Below are 24,642 nucleotides of genomic sequence, written 5' to 3'. Positions count from 1 at the left end.
TTGATCCTAGGGAATCTTAGAGCCCTGTTCCTCTCTGTGGCTTGAGTTCGCCTTGGCAACATCACCTCCAAGTGGTTACTCAGCCTCCAAACAGCCTGGGGACCGATTTGGAAGGCTGAGAATCTTTTACGTTATACAGGGAGGAAAGAGTAGCTCCGTTTGCCTGGGGCTTGTGCATAGAATGAGAGGAAGTGACAGGAAACCATGTTGAAAGGCAGGCAGGGCCAGGTTGTAGAAAAAAATAATAGTAAAAGAAATCGTAGCAGGGAAAACAGTGTTTTTTGTGGTGGTTTTGTGGTGGTTGAACCCAGAGACACTCTACCTCTAAGCTACACCCCTAGTCCACTTTTTATTTGGAAGCAGAGTCTCACTAAGTTGCTGGGTCTGGCCTTAAGGCTGTGACCCTCCTGTCTCAGCATCCCAAGTACTGGATTACAGGTGTATGCCACAACACCTGATGATAAGGAGCATTTTTATGTGCTTACCATATACTGGCAGATTTTCCATGCACTACTATCTCCCTAATCTTCACATAACCTGGAAAAGAGGCAGGTTTTTTTTTTTTTTTTTTTTTGGTACTGGGGATGGAACCCAGGGGCATTCTACCTCCAAGCTACACCCCCAGCCTTATTTTATTCCTTATTTTAAAACAGGGTCTCACTGAGTTGCAAAGGGCCTCACTAAGTAGTTGGGGCTGGCCACGAACCGCAAGATCCTCCTGTCTCAGCCTCCTGAATGCTGGGATTACAAGCATGCGTCATCACGCCCAGCTGGCACTGTTATTTTCTTTGCTTTGTAGATGAAGGAACTCTAGAAAGATCTTAGATCTTAGCCAAGAGCACATAGTAAAAGCTAGTTGCAGGGTTTGGACAAGGGTCCTGCCTTTTGCCCTGCATTTCCCCCGAGTTATAAAGCCAGTGCTGACCTCTCAGATCTTCGCTGCCTGTGGTGCCAGTGCCACTTGCTTTTCCTAGGACAATAGTGAGTCCACCCACTCATATATGCCCCTTCTGCCTACATTACCCTCCCTGATCACAGCCAACAGTGGCACCCCGGTGGGTGAGACCACAGATCTCCAGTAGAGATAAGGCACCAATGCCAGCACTGGTGGATTCTTCATTCCTACCCAACCCTCTCCGTTTTCTTTCCAAATGAGACTCAACCTTGTTGACCCAAGGATGAACCATACTTCCCACAGCCCAGGACATCCTGATCTTTTGACCTCCATGAGAAGGACAATTCCCTACATGACCCCAGTAGTTCCTTTTCTCAGGCTGTCTCATCCTGCCTCTGGAGTTGATTGTCAGCCCTCTTGGAAGGTTTCCAGGCTCTTTAACCCCTTCCTTGTCCTGGTGGTTGTGTGCATGGGAGCGCTTGGCCTCTACCTGAATGTTCTCACTGGGATACTTAAATAATTTGTGCCACAACTAGACTAGTCATACTCTCGCTTTCCTAATAGTCATCATGATGCTAAAAGTGTTATGTATTTCAGTAAGTTTACAATCCCACCTGTCTCATGAACTATATATTATTATCATGCCCTTTTTTCAAGGGAAACCAATATTCAGAGGTTAAGCCTCTTTGCCAGGTTCCACCTGTAAGGGGTAGAGACCAGAACCCATATATTCACCATAATACAATACTGCATCATCTAGTGGGATATGGAGCAGGCAATTGACTATTTGCAAGTAGGGACAAATGTGGCTAAAGACCCTAGGAATTTCTTATGTGGTTGGAGTGTCATTGTTATTCATGATGGCCCCTTGGACTATGTCTGATTGTTTATGATAATGAGGTGTGTCACTGGTGCATAGTTTAAGCTAATGAGATGACTGTAAATGCTCTCATCTGGTGACTGTGCCAGAAAGACCAACTACGTGGTTAGAGAGTTTGTTGGAAGGAAACTGAGGCTTGGGAACCACATAGCTAAATTGATACTTGAATGCAAACTCCAAAATCCAGAATGAATACCTTTGTTGAAAGATATAATGTTGAAAATGTGTTAAAGGTTCTCGTTTGATCGGATTTATTTTTATAGCACAGATTGAAAAGAGCTGTGTGTATGTTTTTATCCCACTGAATCTATGATGGATGATTACAAGGAACTGATAATTTTTTTAAAAGTATGCAACCATATTGATCTCCTATGCTTATTTTATTTATTTTTTTTTGTGATACTGAGGATGGTACCCTTCTACCTCTGGGCTACACTCCCAGACCTATTTTATACTTTTTATTTGGAAACAGGGTCTCTTAAGCCAGGAAGGCTGGCTTTGAACCTGCGCGCTCCTCCTGTCTCAGCCTCCCAAGCGCGGGGATTACAAGCGTGTGCAACCACGCTCGGCCTCCTATGCTTATTTTTAAAAATAATCTTCAAGCCAGGAATGGTGGAGCACACCTATAATGCCAGTACTTGGGAGGTCGAGACAGGAGGGATTGTCAGTTCAAAGCCAGACTCAGCAACTTAGTGAGGCTTTCAGCAACCTAGCAAGACCCTATTCCCAAATTAAAATAAAATAGGGATGGAGGTATAGCTCAGAGGTAGAATACCTCCTGGGTTCAACTCCCAGGCACAAGAAAACAAATCTTCATTTGTCCAACAAATATTTCTTACTACATTATGATAAGCAGCGTTCTAGGAGACAGGGATATCTTGGTAAGCAAAACTTCTTTTAATGAGTTTACATTCTAGTGGGACATAAAGAAACAACATTTATTTTAAAAGTGAGCACTAGCCGAGCATGGTGGCGCAAACCTGTAATCCCCAATTCCCGCACTTGGGAGGCGGAGACAGGAGGATTGCGTAGGTTCAAAGCCAGCCTTAGCTACTTAGTGAGGCTCTAAGCAACTTAATGAGACCCTGTTTCCAAATAAAATATAAAATAGGTCTGGGAGTATAGCCCGGAGGTAGAAAAGCCCCTGGTTTACACCCCCAGTACCATAAATAAATAAATAAATAAATAAATAAATAAATAAGCACTAAACTGGGCATGGTGGTAAATGTTTGTAATCCTACTACTTGGGAGGCTGAGACAGGAGTTGGCAAGTTTGCAGCCAGCCTTGGCTATTTAGTGAAGCCCACTGCAATATAGTGAGATTTTGTTTCAAGATAAAGAATTAAAAATAGGGTTGGGGTGTAGCTCAGAGGTAGAATGCATCGGGGTTCAATCCTCAGTACTACCAAAAAAAAACGAGTACTAGGTATAATATACAGAAATAAGAATATGGAAAATATATTAGGGGAAGGAAAAAACAGGGAGTCTGGGTGTAGTAAGGATGGTCCAGGCAGCTCCAATGACAAAGGGTTGTCTGAAGCAAGACTCAAAGGGATTAAGAAGTGAGCCACCCAGATGTCTAGGGGATGGCATGCTAGGGAAAGGAAGGCCCTGACCAGGGATCATGCCCATCCACGAAGGCCAATAAGGCTGAGGTAAAGAGGATAGCAATGCTCCCAAGAAGCACAAGACATTAATGAGGTCAAAGAGCTAAAAAGAAAATAACCTTCTTGAGGTGTAGAATGGGTGAAGCCAACCAGGAAGGATTTTGTAGGCCTTTGTAAGAAGCCTGGCCTTCGCTTACTGTGTGAGTTAGGAAGCCATCAGTGTGTATGATCAGAGAAGTCTCATGAGCTGATTAGGTTGGAACAGGACCACTCTGGCTGCTGAGCTGAGAATAGACTGGAAGTGGGCAGGCTGCTTGCAAGTCCATTGCAACAACGCAGGTGGAGGATGGATCCGGATGGGAGAGCGGAGTGGCCATTAGTGGATAGATGCTGGATGGAGTTACATGAGGCAGGACAGAGGACCTGAGAATAGGGCTAAAAGAGGCAGCACTGCAAAAAACAAAAGAGTACTCCAAAAAAAAGTATCCCAGAAAAAGGTATACCCAGTACCACAAAGAGAGAGGGGGAGGGGAGAAACATTGAAGTTCTTGAGAGGTGAGCTGTTATCTCTTCTTGCGGTTCCACATTTGCATGTTTTGTGGTTGGTCAGAATTGGGTCTTAGAAATCTGTTTTTTTTTTTTTGTTGTTGTTGTTGTTGTTGTTTTTTTAGGCCGGGCGTGGTGGCACACGCTTATAATTCCAGCGTCCAGGACGCTGAGACCAGAGCATCGCGGTTCGTGGCCAGCTTCAGCTACTTAGTGAGGCTCTTTACAACACAGTGATACCTGGTTTCAAAAATAAACGACTAAGCCGGGTGTGGTGGCGCACGCTTGTAATCCCAGTGCTTGGGAGGCGAAGACAGGAGGATCGCGCAGGTTTGAAGCCAGCGGTGCTCGCTTAAGAGACCCTGTTTCAGGCGGGTGTGGTGGCGCAAGTTTGTAATCCTAGCATTAGGGAGGCTGAGACTTGAGGATCGCGGTTCGCGGACAGCCTCAGCTACTTAGTGAGGCCATCTGCAACTCAGTGAGACCTGGAGGTCGAATGCCCCTGGGTTCCATCCCCAGACCAGAGAGAGAGAGAGAGAGAGAGAGAGAGAGAGAGAGACCATGTTTCCAAATAAAAAAAGTATAAAATAGGTCTGGGAGTGTAGCCCCAGTACCACCAAACCCCCCCCACAAACGACTAAACAATAGGGCTGCTGGTGTAGCTCGGAGGTAGAATGCTCCTGGAGGCTCCATCCGCAGTAACTCAAAAAAGAAAAAAAAAAAAGAGGCTGCCTGTTTAAAGCACAGAGATAGATAGAGTTGCTAAATGCTGGGATAACCGGGCAAGTTAATACAAAACTGTAGCTCCAGGAGTGACCAAAGGGGAAAGGATGAAGGAGCAGAAGAATGGCATCAGGAAATTACAAGAGCCAACTGACTGACCTTTAGAATAGAGATTTAAATTAAGGATTGAGAGGAGGCAAAAGGGCAAACGGCAGATTTCTTTCTTTCTTTCTTTCTTTCTTTCTTTCTTTCTTTCTTTCTTTCTTTTTTTGTGGGTCTGGAGATAGAACCCATCCGAACTACACCCCCTGCCTTGTTTTTTATTCTTTATTTTGAAACCGGGTCTCAATGAATTGCAGAGGGCCTCACTAAGTAGCTGGGGGTGTCCGTGAACCGCGATCCTCCAGGTCTCAGCCTCCCGAATGCTGGGATTACATGCCTGCACCACCATGCCCGGCGGCAGATTTCTTTTTTCTTCTCTCTTTCTTTCTTTCTTTCTTTCTTTCTTTCTTTCCTTCCTTCCTTCCTTCCTTCCTTCCTTCTTTCCTTCCTTCCTTTCTTTCTTTTTTGCGGTACTGGGGTTGGAACCCAGGGACTACCTCTGAGCTACACTCCCAGCCCTATTTTTTTAGTATTTATTTATTTATTTACTTAGTTAGTTATTTGTGGTACTGGGAATGGAAACCAGGGGCAGTCTACCTCTGAGCTACACCCCTAGCCCTATTTTTAGTCTTTTTATTTTATTTTATGTTTTTTTTTTTCAGTACCAGAGATGGAACCCAGGGGGCATTCTACCTCTGAGCTACTTTTTATTTATTTATTTATTTTTGAAACAGGGTCTCACTGAGTTGCGAAGGGCCTCACTGAGTAGCTGAGGTGGACAGCAAACCAGCGATCCTCGGATCTCTGCCTCTGGAATCCTGGGATTACAAGCATATGCCACCACACCCGGCAACATTACTCTCTTTGGGAGATGCCTTCCCCCTGTGTATGGGGAGTTTTTGTTTTTGTTGTTGTTGTTGTTGTTTTGTCTTCCATCTTCCCTTTATTTAATTTAATTTAATTTTTTTTTGCAGTACTGGGGATGGAACCCAGCACCATTCTACCTCCGAGCTACTTTTATTTTTTTTTGAAACAGGGTCTCACTGAGTTGCGAAGAGCCTCATTGAGTGGCTGAGGCTGGCCGCGAATCAGCGATCCTCCGATCTCCGCCTCTCGAATGCTGGGATTACAAACGTGTTCCGGCTTCAAAAAACAGATTTCCAAGACCCAATTCTGACCAACCACAAAAGAAGCAAATGGGGAACCACAAGAAAAGATAACAGCTCATCTCTCAAGAACTTCAACATTACTCTCTCTCTCTCTCTCTCTCTCTCTCTCTCTCTCTTTTTTTTTTTCGGTACTGGGGGTGGAACCCAGAGGCATTGTACCCCTGAGATACACCCTCAGCCCTATGTTTTTTTAGCCTTTTTTATTTTTATTTTTTTTTTTTTGGTGATTCTGGGAGTGGAACCCAGAGGCTTTCTACATCCAGGCTATACTCCCAGCCCTATTTTATATTTTATTTGGAAACAGGGTCTCACTAAGCTGCTGAGAGCCTCATTCAGTAGCTGAGGCTGGCTTGGAACCTGTGCGATCCTCCTGTCTCAGCCTCCCAAGCGCTGGGAATACAAGCGTGCGCCACTATGCCTGGCCGCCTTTTATTTTGAAACAGGGTCTCACTGAGTTGCAGAGGGCCTCACTAAGTAGTTGAGGCTGTCTGCAAACCGCGATCCTCCGGTTTAGGCCTCCAGAATGCTGGGATTACAAGCGTGTGCCACCATGCCCCACGTTACTCTTTTTTTGGGATGCCTTCCCCTCTGTGTATGGGGAGGGTTTTTTGTATTTATTTATTTATTTATTTATTTATTTATTTATTTATTTAGTGGTACTGGGGATGGAACCCAGGGGCATTCTACCTCCAAGCTACTCCCCCAGCCCTAATTTTTGGTCTTTTTATTTTTTATTTTTTGAAACATGATCTCACTGAGTTGCAAAGGGCCTAGCTAAATAGCTGAGGCTGTCTGCAAACCAGCGATCCTCCGACCCCCGCCTCCCGAATGCTGGGATTACAAGGGTTCCTTCGCCATAACTCCCGGCCTCAAAAAAAAGAGATTTTTTCTTCTTCTTTTTCTTTTCCTTTCTTTTCTTTTCTTTTCTTTTCTTTTCTTTTCTTTTCATTTCTTTCTTTCTTTCAATTGCGGTACTGGGGATGGAACCCAGGGGCACACTACCTCCAAGCTACACCCCCAACCGTAATTTTTATTTCTTATTTTGAAACAGGGTCTCACTGAGTTGCTGACACAGGGTCACAGAGAGTTGTGAAGGGCCGAGAATCGCGATCTCTAGTCTCAGCCCTCAGAATTCTGGGATTACAAACGTGCGCCACAAGGCCCAGCAACGTTACTCTCTTTTGGGGATAACTTCCCCCCAGTGTCTGGAGAGGTTTTTTATTTTGTCTTCTATCTTCTGTTGATTTATGTATTATTTTTTTTCTTTTTCTTTTTTTTTTTTTTTTTTTGCCTTCCTGGGAATGAAACCCAGGGGCATTCTACCTCTGAGTTACAGCCCCTGCCCTATTTTTTATTCTTTATTTTGAAACCAGGCCTCACTGAATTGCAGAGGACCTAAGTAGCTGAGGCTGTCCACGAACCGCGATCCTCCGGTCTCAGCCTCCCGAATGCTGGGATTACAAGCATGTGCCATCACGCCCGGCTCTACTTTTTCTTGAAACAGGGTTTCACTGAGTTGCAAGGGCCTCACTGAGTAGCTGAGTCTGTCAGTGAACCGGGATATCTGGTCTCAGCCTCCTGAATGCTGGGATTACAAACGTGTGCCACCGCCCAGGCAATGTTACTCACTTTTGGGAACATCTTCCCCCTCTGTATGGGGATTTTTGTTTTGTTTTCCATCTTCCTTTTATTTCTTTATTTATGGTATTGGGGATGGGACCCAGGGGCATCTTACCTCCGAGCTACACCCCTAGACCAATTTTTTTATTCTTTATTTTGAAACAGGTTCTCCCTGAGTTGCAAAGGGCCTCACTAAGTAGCTTTTCTTTCCTTTCTTTTTTTTTTTTTTTTTTTTGGTGGTACTGGGGTTCCTGGAAGCCCTTCTACCTCCGGGCTACACTCCCAGACCTATTTTTACATTTTTATTTGGAAACAGGGTCTCGAACCTGCGCGATCCTCCTCTTTCTGCCTCCCAAGCGCGGGGATTACAAGCGTGCACCACCACGCCCGGCACTAAGTAACTTTTCTTGAACCCAAGATCCTCCTATCTCAGCCTCCCAAATGCTGGGATTATAAGGGTGCGCCCCAGCCTATGCCTGGCTCTTCCCTTGAGTTAAATACAACTTTAGAGCCTGGCATGGTGGCACATGCTTATAATTTCAGAATTTGGGAGGCTGAGACAGGAGGATCTTGGCTTGAGGTCAGCCTCAGCTACTTAGTGAGGCCTTTTGTAACTCAGCAAGGCCTGTTTCAAAATTAAGAATAAAAAATAGGCCGGGGGTGTAGCTTGGAGGTAACAATGCTCCTGAGTTCTATCTCCAGTACTGCAAAAAAAAAAAAAAAAAAAAAATAGGGCTGAGGATGTAGCTCAGAGGTAAAATACCCTTGGGTTCCAACTCCAGTACTGCAAAAAAAAAAAAAAAATCCACAAAACTTTATTTCCCTATTTTCACCCTTTTACAGCCTATTGATCTTATTCTTTCATTTCCCCCGTAAGAGGAAAACCTTGCATCATCTGGGCAACCTAGATGGGACAATGATGGAAGGGGCCCAGTAAAGGAAGGATTTGGTTACAGATTTTGAAGGGAGGGGTCATAGCATCTCCCTCCCTATGGAGGGAGAGAGGAAGTGAAGGGTCAAGAATGATACCAAAATTTGTTTGGAGCAATTGGCAGGATGGTGTTGCCATCCACAGAGGTAAGGAAGGCTGCGGGCGGGCATGGGTTTGAGAATGGAAGACTGGGAGTTTGATGGGCAATAAGGCATTTGATTTGCAAGGAAAACACAAGTAAACATGCCAGGAGGCATTTTACTGAACATTTTTCTTCTTCATCTTCTTCCCACCCCTCTACCCAATAAATACAGGACACAAGAAATACAGGACACAGCTTTATTTATTTTTATTTGAATTCGCTTGCTTTTATTTCATACTTTTAAAATGCACAAATATTTGCTTTCCCTGTGTTGACCATCAGGGCTTTATGGTAAGACAATGAAAATGTTATTATATCAATTGGTTATACTCAAATACAATGGAAAACCAAAGACAAATATTTTTAAGCAAGTACATTTTGAAAAATACATACTATTGCCCAAACCAGCTTTTTCGGCCTTATAATTGGACTTTAAAAGGTATTAAGATAAAATCCCACAACGTGTTTAACACTGACAAGTCTTGCGGACTATTATGCTGATGGCAAGCTATAAACAGATTTAAGTGTTAAATGTAACTTAAAGAAAGGGAAAAAGAAGAAATTATCATTGAACTTATATTCAAATATATCTGCTATTAAAGCTTTTCTTTTTAATGGCTTTCAATAAAGTGAACAACTTAGGTCAAACTGGTGATATCTTGACTAAAGAAATTGAATGCTGGGACTAGAATACTTAAGGAAAACAAAACCAATGTGTTTGTTATCTAAGTTGAGGAACAAATAAATCACTGTTCACATTAAGGAAGAATACCAGAGGTGACATGTGGTATTTCTTTTGGCTTAAATCTTATATAAAATTTAACAAAGTACAACAAAATTTAACCAAATACAACATCTTAACAGAAAAAATAGAAAACTCAAGAGGTCTCCCTTAGGAAACTTAAAAAATATATGATGCCCTAAGTTTTAATATTTGTGACATGGCATAACACATATATAGAGAGAGATACCACTATATAATCCATTACAATTATTTATACTGCTATTTCCACTTTTAATATAATCTTTGTCCTCTGGAGTAGCTCTTTAAATAGTATCAATAGATACCAAATCCAGATATAAAGTTGGACTAGAGTGGAAATGGTTAAGCAATAGCTGTGTTAGGCTTCTTGCCTTTTCTTTCTTTCAAGAACAAATGTGCAGAGCTAAGAACATCTAAAAGTCAGCAGAACCAATAATTCATTAGATCACAAAAGAATTATTAGATTTACAAAAGAACAATTCTGCAAATGGCTCAATCATAGAAATTTTATTAATCACCTCTTTTTTTTAAGAGAGGTAGTATGGACCTATGGAAATATAAAACTCTAGTACTTTTGTGTATATTCTAAAGTTTCCCTCTACTGAAAGGGATTTTGAGAGATCTCAATATTTAAATATCCCTCATCTTTCACCTAATATTTCTCCATAGTGTATTAGTCTTGTATGTGATATTACTTAGGACTAATAGCCACGAGAATATGCAAGTCTCAGGCATATCTTAATAGAAAAGACACGGTTTGTATAGTTGAAAAAATATTTCACTCTAAGGTGTCACTCAGATATTTAAAATTCTAGTTTATCACTGAATGAGAATTATTTTCAAATATTCTCTGAGATACCAAGGTTCTCAAGATAGTACACATTAACCTATCAAAGTTTAAAAATTCAAAACAGTATGCAAGTCAATAACATCACAAGTCAGTATTCTAACATTTCCAAGTAGTAACATATGCTACGACATCCAAAAAAGAGTACTAATATTTAAAGGAAAGGATCTCGAACTTGTAAATTACAGTCATACCCAAACAAATGATCACCCACCCACTGCAGAAGTTTAAAGAACACAAGTACAGAAAGCTGCTATCTAGGACTACTTTTTCAAAGTTTAAACAATCAATTGACCATCACTTGGGGGATGGAGTATGGATTAGGAGGCTCTACATATTTTCTAGTTACACTATTTTAAACAGAACATTTTGTTTATTTTATACTAGACATATGGTCAACTATCATAAAGTTATTTCTTTTCTATATTTTTCACAGACCAGACAAAAAAATCTAGAAACATTTCTTATTTTTGGCTGAGAACTAAATATCTTAAAAAGGCCCTTTAAAACCCCGAGACTTATCATACTCAGCAATGAACTCCTTGAGAGTATTAACATAATGCTCACCCATGTCCCACAAATTTTGCTTCACCGCAGGCTGAATACGGTTCTTCAACGAAGGATCTTTCTCAATCAGCTTCTTCACCACCTTCATGAAGGTTTCACAGTCCTGGCGGTAGTCGCGTTCAATCTCCTTGCTTTTGGCCATCATTGCTTCAGAGCGACTCTTCCACTGACTAGCTTCAAGAAAACTGGTGGAGGCCTTTGTCTCCGGTGCTTGAGGCTGCTCCGCGATTGCAGGTGGTGCTTTGGATGCCGCCGCAAGCTGAGGATTTTCAGGCAAGGTACGTCTAGCTTCTATTATTCTTCCTTCAGCCCACTTGCTCTGAGCCTCTTTCAGCTCCTCTTCGGTTAGCCTTCTGGGTGTGGATGACACCTGGGATGAAGGAACTCTTCGGGAACGTAAGGGTGGACTATTGTTGTATGGACTATAAGACTGCCCATACATCCCTCTGACTCTTCCTTGAGGCTTTCGGAAATAAGGTTGGCTTCTTTCCGCAGCCTGGTTTCTGGTAGCGCCGGTGGAGAAAGATTGGTTTTGTTGGAAGCTTCTTCGGCCAGCAGGCAGCTCTCGGGAGAAAGCATTCCTCCGGTAAGCAGGCCGGTTTCTCCCAGAAGAGTAGAAACCTCGACGTCGGAATCCACGTCTCACTTTCCTGTTGTCAGGCTGCGGGTTTGGGTTTGTAGTCGAATCATCTCTTCGCCAGGGTTGGCCGCCTCTTTGAAAACGAGGAAAGCGGCGGCTGTCATTGTATTCTCGGGATTCAGATCGATTGCGGTATCTGTAGTAGTTTCCTCTAGCAGGTCGGTTGTACAGTGAGTCGTCTCGTTGTTCGGCACGTACGCTAGGGTAGCCAACGCTGGGGTGACCCCAAGTAGTCACTCTGTCTCTCGAACGTCTGTCAAAGTTATATCGTCGATCAGACATTTTCTCTCTTCTTGAAGTCCTTCTCTGGACCGCCGAGAACCGGTAAATATGGTCGTCTGTTGGCAAGACCAGGAAAGCTAGCCCGGCACGTGTGGTGACGTTACAAACAGTTACCGGCCACTTAGAACTCTGGGTTTGGCGCGCTCCACTCCTTGCAGAGCTCGAGCTCTCGCGTTGAAGAGGTTCATTGCTTGAACCCAATGGATATTTTGTATATAACCGTTGGGCGAAAGAGATTCTAACTGTGTTCTAGAGGACTTTGAAAACAAAACCTCCATTATTCTGTGCATGAGCATGTTAAAAAAAATACTGCCAGGAATAGGAGATAGGGCACCCCCCCCCCAACCTGGCAGAGTGGCACAGGCTTGTAATTCTAGTACTTCGGAGGCTGAGGCTAAAGGGTCTCAGGTTTTCCACCACCCTCAGCAATCTAGCGAGATCCTCTGCTATTGAGTGAGACTCTGTTTCAAAATAAATGATCTAGGAGGGCTGGGCTTGTACCTCAGAGGTAGGACAGCCCTGGGCTCAACCCCCAAACCCACAAAAACAAAACAAGCAACAAAAACACAAAAAAGCAACATTATTCATTAGGATCAGTTCATTATTTAGTTTGCAACATGCACCATGGTTGAAATCATTGGGATGCTTTAAAATTTTTCACTTTGAAACTGGATATGGTGGCATACCCTTAGAATCCCAGTACTTGGGAGGCTGAGACAAGAGGATTGCAAGGTTGCAGCCAGCCTCAGCAACTTAGCCAGGCTCTCCTGTTTCAAAATAAAAGATAAAAAGACCGTGTTTCAAAATCAAGGATAAAAATTGAACTGAGGGTGTAGCTCAGAGATAGAACTTGCCTGGTTCAATTCCCAGTACCATACAGAAATTTACTTTTTTTTTTTTTTTTTTTTGCAGTACTGAGGATGAAAACCAGGGGCCTTCTACCACTGAGCAACACTCTCAGCTCTATTTTTTTATCCTTGATTTTGAAACAGGGTCTCACTGAGTTGAAAAGGGACTCACTAAATAGTAGCTGAGACTGTCTGCCAACCACAGTCCTCCTGTCTCAGCTGCGCAAATGCTGGGATTCACAAATGCAGACCGCCACGCCCGGCTACTTTGGAATAACTTCACGTTTGTAATCCCAGCATTCCAGAGGCTGAGAACAGCCTTACCTACTTAGCAAGGCCCTTCACAACTCAGTGAGACCCTGTTTCGAAAATAAAAAGACTAAAACATAGGTCGGGGTGTAGCTCGGAGGTACAGTGCTCCTGTGTTCCTCCCCTAGTACCACACACACACAAAAGCTAAAATATATAATTATTAGCTTCTGTATCCACTTCACCTTGATTCACCAACTGTTAATATTTTCTCAATTTTTTTTTTTTTTGCAGTACTGGGGATGGAACCCAGGGGCATTCTACCTCCAAGCTACACCCCCAGCCCTATCTTTTATTCTTCATTTAAAAACAGGGTCTCACTGAGTTGCAAAGGGCCTCGCTATGTTCCTGAAGCTGACCGAGAACCACCCATGATCCTCCTGTCTCAGCCTCCCAAATGCTGAGATTAAAAGTTTATGCCACCAGGGCCGGCTGAATATTTTCCCATTTTTGCTTTATCATTCCTTCTACCTACCTACCTACTTACTACTTTTTCTAGACCATCTGAGAGTAAGCTATTAATATTACACCATTTGATTCCAAAACTCTAGGTGTCTCTTTACTAAGAACAAGGATATTCTTCCATCATAGTCACAATATAATTATCAATGCCAGGAAGTTTCACTTTGCTATAATACTACTGTCTAATCTACAGACCTTATTCAACTCTTGTCTATTAGCCTGATAACAGCCTTCCAACAATATTTTTTTTTCTGGTTCAGATTCTAGTCCAGAGTCATGGTCACATTTAGTTGTTATATCCTGTTAGCATCTTTTACCTAAGAACTTCCTCAGCCTCTCTTGATCATCCAACACACTAATATTTTCTGTAGCAGCCTCGTTGGTTTGTGAAGTATTTTGTGACTTGAGTTTGACTAAGGTTTCCTTATGATTACATTTGGGGTTTCTCCAAATGGTGGGTCCACATACCCCACATACCCCCTGGGGATCTCACTGCCTGCAACCATAGCTGGCCTCTGCCCAGGCTTTGACAGGGTCTAGCTCAGAGGTAGAATACCCCTGGGTTCAATCCCCAGTACCACAAATACTAGGCAACAAAACAACCCCCAAATCAGAAAATGCTATTTTTCCTACAAGTTAGACCCATATTAATCATCCTCATAATTTTTTCTTTTTTCCCCCTCTTTTTTACCCTTTTTTTGTACTGGTAATTGAACCTTGGGGCATTCTACCTCTGAGCTCCACCATCAGCCCTTTATTTATGTATTTATTTATGTATTTATTTATTTATTTATTTATTTACTTGGTGGTACTGGGGGTGGAACCCAGAGGCTTTCTACCTCCAGGCTATACTCCCAGACCTTTTTTTCTATTTTATTTGGAAACAGGGTCTCACTGAGTTGCTGAGAGCCTCACTAAGTAGCTGAGGCTGGCTTGGAACCCATGCGATCCTCCTGTCTCAGCCTCCCAAGCGCGGAGATTACAAGCGTGCGCTACCACACCCGGCTCATCAGCCCTTTATTTTATTTGTTTATTATTTATTTTGAAACAGGTCTTATTGAGTTGTTGAGACTGATCTTGAACCTGTGATCGATCCTCCTGTTTCAACTTTCCAACTGCTGAGATTGCAGGTATGCATCAGCACACTTGGCTAGGGCCTTTTTCATGAAACACTAGAGAATGGGGCTGTGATGACCTTCTCAGGGGAGATGAAAACAAACTGGGTTTTGATGGCTCAACCTACCTGCTGAGCATAGCAAGTTAAAATCGCATCTCTAATTGTATTCAAAGATTGGAGAACAAAGTTGGTGCGTGTGCTTCCCAAGCACCCTGCTGTAGTGATTTTGGGCCCAAAGGCTCTTTCACTAACCTGACACCTGGTAGGTGTTTGATAATATCTGTTTTAGTTGAGGAGACTCTATTTTCCTTTTACCCTGCTGGGGCAAGTGAGATGGGCTGGGCTGTTTGGGGGATCCTGGTTAAGAATAACAAAAAGAATGACTATAAAATCCTGGCCAGAGCCAGGTACCACTCTAAGAGTTTCTCCTTCTTCCAACCAGTTGGTTGGGTCAATATAATGAGCACCATTTATTTATTTATTTATTTATTTATTGCGGTACTGGGGATGGAATCCAGGGACAAACACCCACAGCCCTAATTTTTAGTCTTTTTATTTCAGAAACTGATAAGTTGGGTCCCTCCTCCACGTGATCTCACTGTGTAACAGGAAGCAGAAGCCAGAAATGGAGATATCACGGGACCCCAAGTGCCTCGAGACTCCAAACATCGCGAGACTACAGATGTCGCGAGGGAATCAGCATGCCTATAAAACATTGGTGCCTCCGATCTGCCACGTGACTCAGCCGGCCGATCAGGACTATGCACAACTCTCCAGACGCGTGGCCCTTCGGTCCCTTCCCCAATGGCCGGCTGACTCTCCGGAGGATGCCGGGTCTGAATAAGACAGCGGTCTCTGATAACCTGGTTGGTGTTTTGGCCTCCCTCCTAAACCCCCTATTTTCAAACTAAAAGAAACAGGGTCTTACTGAGTTGCAGAGGGCCTCACTAAGTAGATGAGGCTGTCCATGAACTGCCATCCTCCAGTCTCAGCCTCCCAACTGCTGGAATTACAAGTGTGCACTACCATGCCCGGCGATCTTTTATTTTTCTTTTTTGTGGTACTGGAGGTGGAACCCAGAGGCTTTCTACCTCCAGGATATACTCCCAGACATATTTTATATTTTATTTGGAATCAGGGTCTCACTAAGTTGCTAAGACCCTCATTAAGTAGTTGAGGCTGGCTTGGAACTTGTGTGATCCTCTTGTCTCAGCCTCCCAAGCGCTGGGAATACAAGTGTGCACCACCATGCCTGGCCTGGTTACCCTTTTTAGAGAATAACTAGTGCTTGTGTTCACTCTTGGAAATGAATTTTGAATAAGGAATTATGAAACGTTGATGCATGTGTGTCAGGAGAGACCACATTGTAAGTCTTCAAAGTCTCATTCAAATTTTTCTAGACTAATTTGCATAGTAAGTTGATTTTTAAAATTTTTTTATTGGTGCACTGTATTCATACATCATAATGGGATAAAAAAAAAAAAAACTTTTGTAGACATACATGCACACATCGCCCAGTTAGCCCCTACCCGATCCCCACCCTGTTCCCTCCCCATCCCTCCATTTTAAATTATAATTTAAACATGGCTGAAACCTGACGTTCTGACTACTGTTATAGATTAGTGTCACATTAAAACTAAGAACTACAAGAAATAAGGAAGGAAGGAAGGAACAAACTAGGGTCCAGAGAAATTTTATGTCCCATGTATTCAGTGTGCAAAAAATACCATTTCACGTGCTGGTCTCAACTTTTCTTTTTCAGCATTTTATTTCATCAAACAAGAGGTGGCAAGTGAGGAGAAGATGAAGTGTCAGTAACTAGAAAAATTTAGTCAGCCATGGGGAAAACAGCACATATATATGTATGTATTTGGTTATATATATTCAAATTGGGCCAAGCCTTTGGAAAGAAGGAAAAATAAATTTCTTGATTTGCTAGCAAACCAGAGAAGCCAGTGAATGTAGGGATTCAAAATCAAATCCTGGATTCTCCCAGAACAAAGGAATCAAGTCTCTTTTAAAAGTTAGCTCTTTCAGGGTCACGTGGGCTTGTCAGAAGCGACATTCATGTCTAAGTCATGTTTGAGTTGTTTTTTTTTTTTTTTTTCAGATTCACAGGTACCAGTGCCGGTCTTCACTCCTTTGATCAATAAACTGATAAAAGCCTTTTACGTGTTAACAAGGGGAGAAGAAGAGGAGGAGGAGGAGGAGGAGGCAAAGAGGGTAAGGAAAATGTCAGCTTTGAAATAGTCCATCTGCTAGCTGCCAGGGTCAGAAACAGGCTGCTGATTATATATATATATATATATATATATATATATATATATATATATATATATATATATATGAAAAATAACTTAAAAGCTGGGCGTGGTGGTGCACACTGTAATCCCAGCATTTGGGAGGCTGAGACAGGAAGATGGCGCCTTAGGGACAGCCTCTGCTACTTAGTAAGGGCTTTTGTAACTCAGTGAGACACTATTTCAAAATAAAGAATTCAAAATAGGGCTTGTGGTATAGATCTAAGGTAGAATGCCCCTGGGTTCCATCCTCAATACTACAAAATAAATAAATATATTATAAATAAATATATAATATATAAATATGCAAACATGTTATATGTTTTGCTCTGATGGGAAACATACTAACATTTATAATGACAGACATAATTTGTTATTGCTTTATTGCATCCTCTCAGAGCCCCCATGGACTTGATCTTAAGGATGCTCATTTTAGAGATGGAAGAACTGAGGCTCCAGACATCACAGTCGGGCAAGCAGCTGATCTGGGATTGCATGCATTTCTATCTGGTTCCAAAGTCTTGCCTCTAAGTCCCTCCTCACTGAGCCAGGACCCAGTCAAGGGGATGCCTCTGTAGGGTAGGCTTTCACATGCAAATGAAACAAAAGGGCTCTCTGGCTCCTTTGAGGCTGACAAAAATGCAAAGATGGAGTAATGACCACATTTGGCCAGAATGCAGGGAGCTAAGAGGGAAAGTAGTTCAAGATGTTCTCCTAGGCTCCTGCTGGAAGTGTAAATTAGTATACACTTTTCAGAGGTACCAGGGGCTCTCCCAATCAAACAGCATCTCCACTTTAACCCAGTGGCTGCACTGTTGTTCTCCAGCTGTATTTGGACATTTTTACAAAAGTATGGAATATGGGTATGTATACATACATTAACATGCATGTCCTTCCTTCTGTAGCATAACAGAAAAGAACAAAAACAAGAATCAAGTGTATATTCATTAAGACATTAAAGACATTACAGAATATTTCCAAACAATGGAAAATTATGGACTCTTTAGAAAAAGACGGAGACAGACTTATTCCTGATGCTATGAAGAATTTCCAAAACATACTCTTCCCTGGAAAATAAGAGAATCTCGTAAATAGTGTATGACCTACACTGTGTAATAAAAAAAAAAAACCCCGAGGCATATAGAGACAATTTCCAGAAGAAGAATTTTAAGAACTATTAGCACAGTTTAACTCTGGGGAAAGGGAGTGGAGAGGCTATTTACAAAACCTAGGTTTGTACCAGAAGCATAGGTTTTATTTCCACTGATTTTTAAATATTATTCGTATGCTGTCCTACTTGAGAAAACAACAAAAGCAACACAAAAGCATCTGAATACGCCTTTGAAAGAAAAAAATGTAATAACAGGGCTTGGGACTTCTTTAGTAAGAAAACACCTTTGGAAGGAAGTGAAACAAATAGCCCAGACATCAGGCCCCAGAGCCTGGAGGAAGGGGATTTCCTGCTTATTTTAACCAAAGGAACTTGTGCTCTTAAAGGGGTAAGAGGATGGTTATTTTCAAATTTATCACCCTCGCGTTACTAAATCAAATTCTAGAATGTAACTGCAGCACCCCGAATTTGGTCAGCTAGCTCCCAGCAAGTCCTGCTAGGAGCCAGCCTTAACTACAGCAGCTACACCGCATATTTTCCTGTAAAATGCGAACACAGCACTATATTTGGGTGTCCTGCATCGTATTTTCAGCGAGGTAGGGAAGCGGCATCTAGTAATGTATGTGTGCACACCTGAATATTTATGTGCAGAGTTTTCTGTAAGTAGAAGTCTCTGGGGCTGGGTTGCACCACTGCAAAAGTATGTATTGATACAGGTGCTCAGGTTTGTACTTTTTTTTTTTTTGGTGATACTGGGGGTATAACGCAGGGGCTTTTCTACCTCCGAGCTATACTCTCAGGCATTTTTTATACTTTATTTGGAAACAGGATCTCACTAAGTTGCTGAGAGCCTCACTAAGCTGAGGCTGGCTTTAAACCTGTGTGATCCTCTTGTCTCAGCCTCCCAGGCGCTGGGATTACAAGCGTGCGCCACCACGCCCGGCTAGGTTTGTACATTTTGCCCTCATTTTGTGTCTGTGAGCTCGTTCTTGCCTCCACAAAGCCTATGAAGACTTGATGGGTCAGCCAGCTCTCCTCCTGTATGTGAGTAAGCCACGCACATGATAAGCAAGCTCTTGAGGTCTTGGGGAACCTGGTGAGGCCAGAAGTGGGTCCCGATTCCAGTTAGGTGGCTTCTGGCCTGGTGCCCCTCAGGGGAGGGGCTGCGGTTTCCGGGGTTTCATCAGCCCTTGGCCAACCGTTCGTGTGGGGAGGAGCTTTCCACCAACTTCTCTTGGGCCTCCCTCAAGAATGAAGTGCCCATGGGGCTCTGTGAGGGAGGGCCCCGCGTGGGTGCTGGGTGATGAGAGAAGCCTGGAAATGCAGGTGAGGTTCATGGTACATGGCATCTCCTTCCCATTCTTGACTCTGGACTGTGCCCAGAACCCATGGCTCCTCCAGTTTGCCCGTTCTGTGTGGCTTGTTGTCAAGCACGTGGCATGGAGTCCCAAGGGAAGTGGGGAGGAGAGGGGAAAATCCCCTGTGCTTTTCAAATGTCTGCTAACTGCCCATTTCCCGCGCAAGTGCCTGGATATTCTACTCCACGGAAGCAGAACAGAGAAGCCTCGCATACCTGCTCTACAACCACCATCGTGCCTGCCACCGTCGGCATCGGTTCTGATGCTCCTGGGGATGGAGAATCCATTGTGTAGGCTCGGTGCATGCTTGGCTTTCCTGAGAGTACCAAGCAGGGCTTAAAGGTAGATCATTGTGGGCTCACTTTCCTGCCATTTCCCATCATGCCCTGTCAGCTGGAACTAATATAAACGCAGGAATCCAAGTCAAACCAGAATTTAATATTTGAAAAGTGGTTATTGTTATAAAGTAAAATTCTTTCTTCCTCTTCTAATATCACACATTTCCAGCTTCTATTTGAAAACAAGTACAAGAAATAATAGAACACAAATATCCTACAGATAACTGTTTTTGCTTGACTGACTAGTATAATAATTTCATGATAACTGTCTTTGGAATAATAGAATAATAAATGGTTTGCGAAATGCCAGCCTTGTATATATCTTAGACTGCAAAATTAATAAAATGTATAAATGCGTAAAAAATCACTATTTGCAACAGGCTTGTGCTAACCAAATTTTATTTCCCTGCAATTGTAATTTTTTTGTGTGTGGTACTAGCAATGGAACCCAGGGGCATTCTACCTCTGAGGTATACCCCCAGCCCTATTTTTTATTCTTTATTTTGAAACAGGGTCTCACTGAGCTGCAGAGGGCCTCACTAAATAGCTGAGACTGTCCTCGAACCTGGATCCTCCTGTCTCAGCCTCCGGCATGCTGGGATTACAAGCATGCACCACGACGCCCAGCTTGGAATTGTAATTTAATAGAGCACTCTATAGTTTATGTGGCAATCCTATGTAGAAAGGGAAATTTGGATCCTTTCAGAGGCCATTGCTACTTCAGCTTTCTGTCTCTGCAGATCCACCCACCCAGACACACGCATACACACACACACACACACACACACACACACCACCACCACCACCACCACCACCAACAACAACAACAACAACAACAACAACAACTTCAGTAGATCTCAGGCCTCAAAGTTTTTCTTTGAGAGATTCCCACCAGTCCTGGCCCAGTTGGAAAGGGGAAAAGAAGTACAGAAATAGGATGGGAGAGGGAGAAGGGGGAAGTGGAGAGAAGGAGGGAAGAGAAAGAGAAACAGAGAGAGGGCTTTTCAGCAGAGAACTGCCTCAGAGGAAATGGCCCAGAGTTCAAGAAAATGGCAGTTGTAGACTACAGGTTCCAAAAGTGAAGGGGAACCTACAATCTGATGAGGGGGACTGAACACTCGGAGTTGGTTTCCCAGTGAAGGCTGTGTTCAGACAAGGTGAGCCAGTGATGTTCTTATGGTCACCAAAAGGCAGGATTCAGAACCAGGAACTCTGCCCAGCTGGTTCCTGGGAACTCACACAGCCTCAGCACCCCTGCTCCATATTCTCTATGGTCTCATTCAGCAGAGAATTACTAAAAGTCCACTACATGCCAGGCAGTGGACTAAGGCGATGACACTGTGCCTTCCCTTTTGATCTCTTTAGAATTGACTCGATCAAGGTTTATTGACGTGAAAAAAAATGCACTCTTTTTAAGCACATGCTGAATGAGTGTTGAAAATCATGTACGCCTCCACAACCACCAGTCCAATGGAGTACAGAACATTTCTGTCATCCCAGAAGGTTCCCTGTCTCTTAGCCATTTTAGGGACTTGTGCTTTAAACATTGGCTGTGTGAGGTTTTGACAGGCAGGATGTAGTCCTCACACCCCCACAGCTTGCAAAGTGTTCGTGTGGTGATGTTTGTTCCTGCTGTTGCCATGTGTTGGGGTTCCGGGTCCCCTCAGAGGTAGGTGGGGTCTTATTTCTGTTTGTATCTTCAGCACATAGCAATGTCATCCCTAAATAATGCTTTTTGGATGGGTAAGAACTATACGGTGGCACCAAGATTTGAATCCTGAATCTTAAAAAGTGGGGGGATGGTTGTTAATCTGGAAGAGTCCTCTTTAAAAACACACACATAAATGGGTATACTTTCCTCCCCCCTCATGGCCTCCCTCCTCTCAGGTGTCCAGATTTTTTTTTTTTTTGGCAGTACTGGAGATGGAACCCAGAAATACCCCCAGCCCTATTTTTATTCTTTATTTTGAAACAGGGTCTCACTGAGTTGCAAAGGGCCTCACTAAGTAGCTGAGGCTGTCCACGAACCAGGATCCTCCTGTCTCAGCCTCCCAAGTGCTGGGATTACAAGCGTGCACCACCACGCCTGGCTATGTGTCCAGAATTCTACCAGAGACTCTGTGTTACTAGCCCATGTGGCAGGGAGAGCTCATGAGCCCTCTTTTCTAGGTTTATATTGTAGTCATGAGGCTAGACAAACCTGATGTCCATGGTGTCTTCATCACACCTTGGGGATAAAGAAAGTCATGATAATAATATGGTAATTGTATGCTGATGTTTCTGACTTTAATGTCATTTGGGGTCGTTGTAGAAAATCTGGAAAAAATGATAGCAACTTTTATTTACAGCCTGCTTATTGCATGCCAGAGACTGAACATTTCTCATTTAATCTTCAGAGCAACAACACACAGAACACACATAGTATGATTAAGGTAAGGTCACCCTAGCTTCATGGTAGGAAACTGGTTTCTTAACTTGTCCAAAGTCACACTCCTGGTAAGTGGGAGCTGGTACTGGAATCCAGGCAGCAAGGCTTGAGATACATCCTCCTCCTCATTTTACTACCTACATTGAGAGAAAAATTCTTCTTGGAAAGATTTGGAAAATCGATTTTCTTCCTGCTTTCGTTTCATTTTAATTGCACTGTTTGTTTCCTCCAGAGTTTACAATGGTTATTATTATGTGATATAATTATATGCAAGGAACACAATCAGAGAACTGATTATGCTTCTGAAAATCAGGAGGGACTATTTGGTGGAGAGAGAGAATCCCAAGTTGAGAAATGACTGAGTTTATAGCCAGTAACAGCTGTTCATTTTAGGAAGCTAATCGGCTCTTTTTTCTCAGAGAGGTTTTTTTCTTTTTAACTTCCTAAAGATTTGTACTCTGTTTGCTGTGTGCTCCAGGGTAGAGTCTGTATGTGTGACTCCCCAAGACGGGCCTGACATCCTCTTTCCCAAACAAAAGGCCAGACCAGTAGGCATCATAAACCTTTCTCCAGCCTTGTAGTGGTACAAGCTTGTGATCCCAGCATTCGGGAGGCTGAGAACAGAGGATCGCGGTTCGCGGACAGCCTCAACTACTTAGTGAGGCACTTTGCAACTCAGTAAGACCCAGTTTCAAAATAAAGAATAAAAATAGGGCTTGGGGTGTAGCTCGGAGGTAGGATTCCCCTAGGTTCCATCCCTGGTACTGAAAACAAACAAACAAACAAACCTTTCTCTTTTTCCACCATCTCCTATATCCAGATTGTAGCCCCCAAATTTCCACTTACCTGGAGTTTGTCTGTTACCCCATTTCCCTTCTCTACTTTGTGACCCTCTCAGTATTGGGCCTATGGCGGGCTGCTACAAAAGCCTTTTCTAGGGGTGCCCTGTTCTAGACAGCTCAACTCCACACTGCCCCCTAGGGTTACTTCTCAGACCTGTGTCTGGGTCACTGCCTGCCTCTAAACCTTCCAGCACTCCTCATCATTAGGGGCATGGAGTGCAAGGGCCTGGGGTGAGCCCTGGGGGAGCCTCAGAGAGTATCCCCGTAGGCCTATCTACCAGCTCACTTCTTCCTCCAAGCAACCAAAGTTTCGGCAACAAGGGTTTATCATTCCTTCTTTGTATATCTATATGCCTCCACTTTTAGATCATTATTCATGCTCTTCTCTTGGCCGGGAGTGCATTAGTTGACACAGGGACCCAACCTTCACAGGGGCTCATGCTTAGGAGGCAACGGACTTGGTTTAATATTCTTCTGCTGCCATCTTGAAATTCTTTTTTTTTTTATGTTACTAGGGATTGAGCCCAGGGAAATTCTATCTCCAAGCTACACCTCCAGCCTTACTTGAGTTTTTATTTGGAAATGGTCTCGCCAAGTTTCTCAGGGTGGCTTCAAACTTGCAATACTCCTGTCCCAGCCTCCCATATACTGGGATTACAGACGTGTGCCACCACATCTGCCTTGAAGTTCTTAATCATCTTTTTTTTTTTGGTGGTGCTGGGGATGGAACCCAGTGCCTCAAGCATGCTAGTCAAACGATTTACCACTAATTTATCTTACCCCACCTCAGCCTCATCTTAATATGTTTTGGGGGTACTGGGGATTGAACCCAGGGAAATTATACCTCTGAAATACATTCCCAGACATTTTAAAAATTATTGGAAAGAGGGCTTCACTAAGTTATTGAGGGTCTCACCAAGTTGCTGGCCTTGAACCTGCGAGCCTCCTGTCTCAGCTTCCCAAGCACTGGGATTATTATAGGTATGTGTCACCACATCTGGCTTAATCATTGTTGAACAAGTGTACTGGGTTGACAAATTACATAGCTGGTTCTCAGTCTGACACCAAATAGCTATATAACTACAAAAGAAAGATAATAGCATAGGGTTTAGAACAGGGGCAATAAATAGGAGCTTTCATGGACTCCATCTTACACAGGAGGAAAGAGAAGCACACTGCATTGATTAGCACCCCACGGCTGTCACATGATAGAAACGGTGATGAAACTCACTTTCACTTCCCATGAGAATGTGAACTTTGCCACGGAGCCCTGGCTCTCCTTAGCACGTGCTCACATCTGCTCTCAGTGTATTATGTGGCAGGATTCAAAGCCTGCTCATACCTCTTTTGTTCCTTTTGCAGAAGTCTTAGAAGCAAGCAGAGCACAGGGTTAGTATTTCTCACATTTGATAAATGAGAACAGTAAATAAGCAACTGGCCTAAAGGCCCAAATCCAATTATGAGCTTTGCTGAGACAAAGATGCCGACCGCAGAGTCTGAGGCTCCTGGAACCCATACATCATGCCTGTCTCTTCAGTCTGCGCCAGAATCCTTCCTCTCCTGCAAGAGCCTCTAACAGATGCTTGCTGGTCTCTAGGGGAAGGCCACTTCTGCAGCCGGTGCGAAGACAGGCAGACTTGATCTTTCCTGCAGGCCCCAGAGCACAGTGTGGGTGGGGGAAGGTAGCTCACGACACCACCAAGAGATGCTTTTAATTGCTCTGCAGCCTTGACAGCTCAGCGTCGTGACTCCTGGCGGTGATGAGGTGCAGTGCTATTGCTAATGTCAGCTTCCATTCATTCCTTAATTTATTCA

General features: G+C 43.3%; 1 protein-coding gene across 1 annotated transcript; it reads right to left on the bottom strand.

The window, feature by feature from the left end:
• Positions 1-10,715: 10,715 nt before the first annotated feature.
• On the bottom strand, positions 10,716-15,119 carry LOC308278780 (periphilin-1-like; the record flags this gene model as incomplete). The annotated part of the gene is made up of 3 exons (XM_080718797.1): positions 10,716-11,791; positions 14,703-14,807; positions 15,050-15,119. 3 exons carry the CDS (start codon positions 15,117-15,119, stop codon positions 10,716-10,718), a joined length of 1,251 nt encoding a protein of 416 aa, XP_080574923.1.
• Between the last annotated feature and the right edge of the window lie 9,523 nt (positions 15,120-24,642).

This window comes from Muscardinus avellanarius, assembly GCF_963383645.1.
Source record: "Muscardinus avellanarius genome assembly, chromosome: X".
Taxonomy (NCBI): Eukaryota; Metazoa; Chordata; class Mammalia; order Rodentia; family Gliridae; genus Muscardinus; species Muscardinus avellanarius.
The sequence above is the reverse complement of the archived record's forward strand: the minus strand, read 5'-3'. Positions and strand labels throughout refer to the sequence as shown.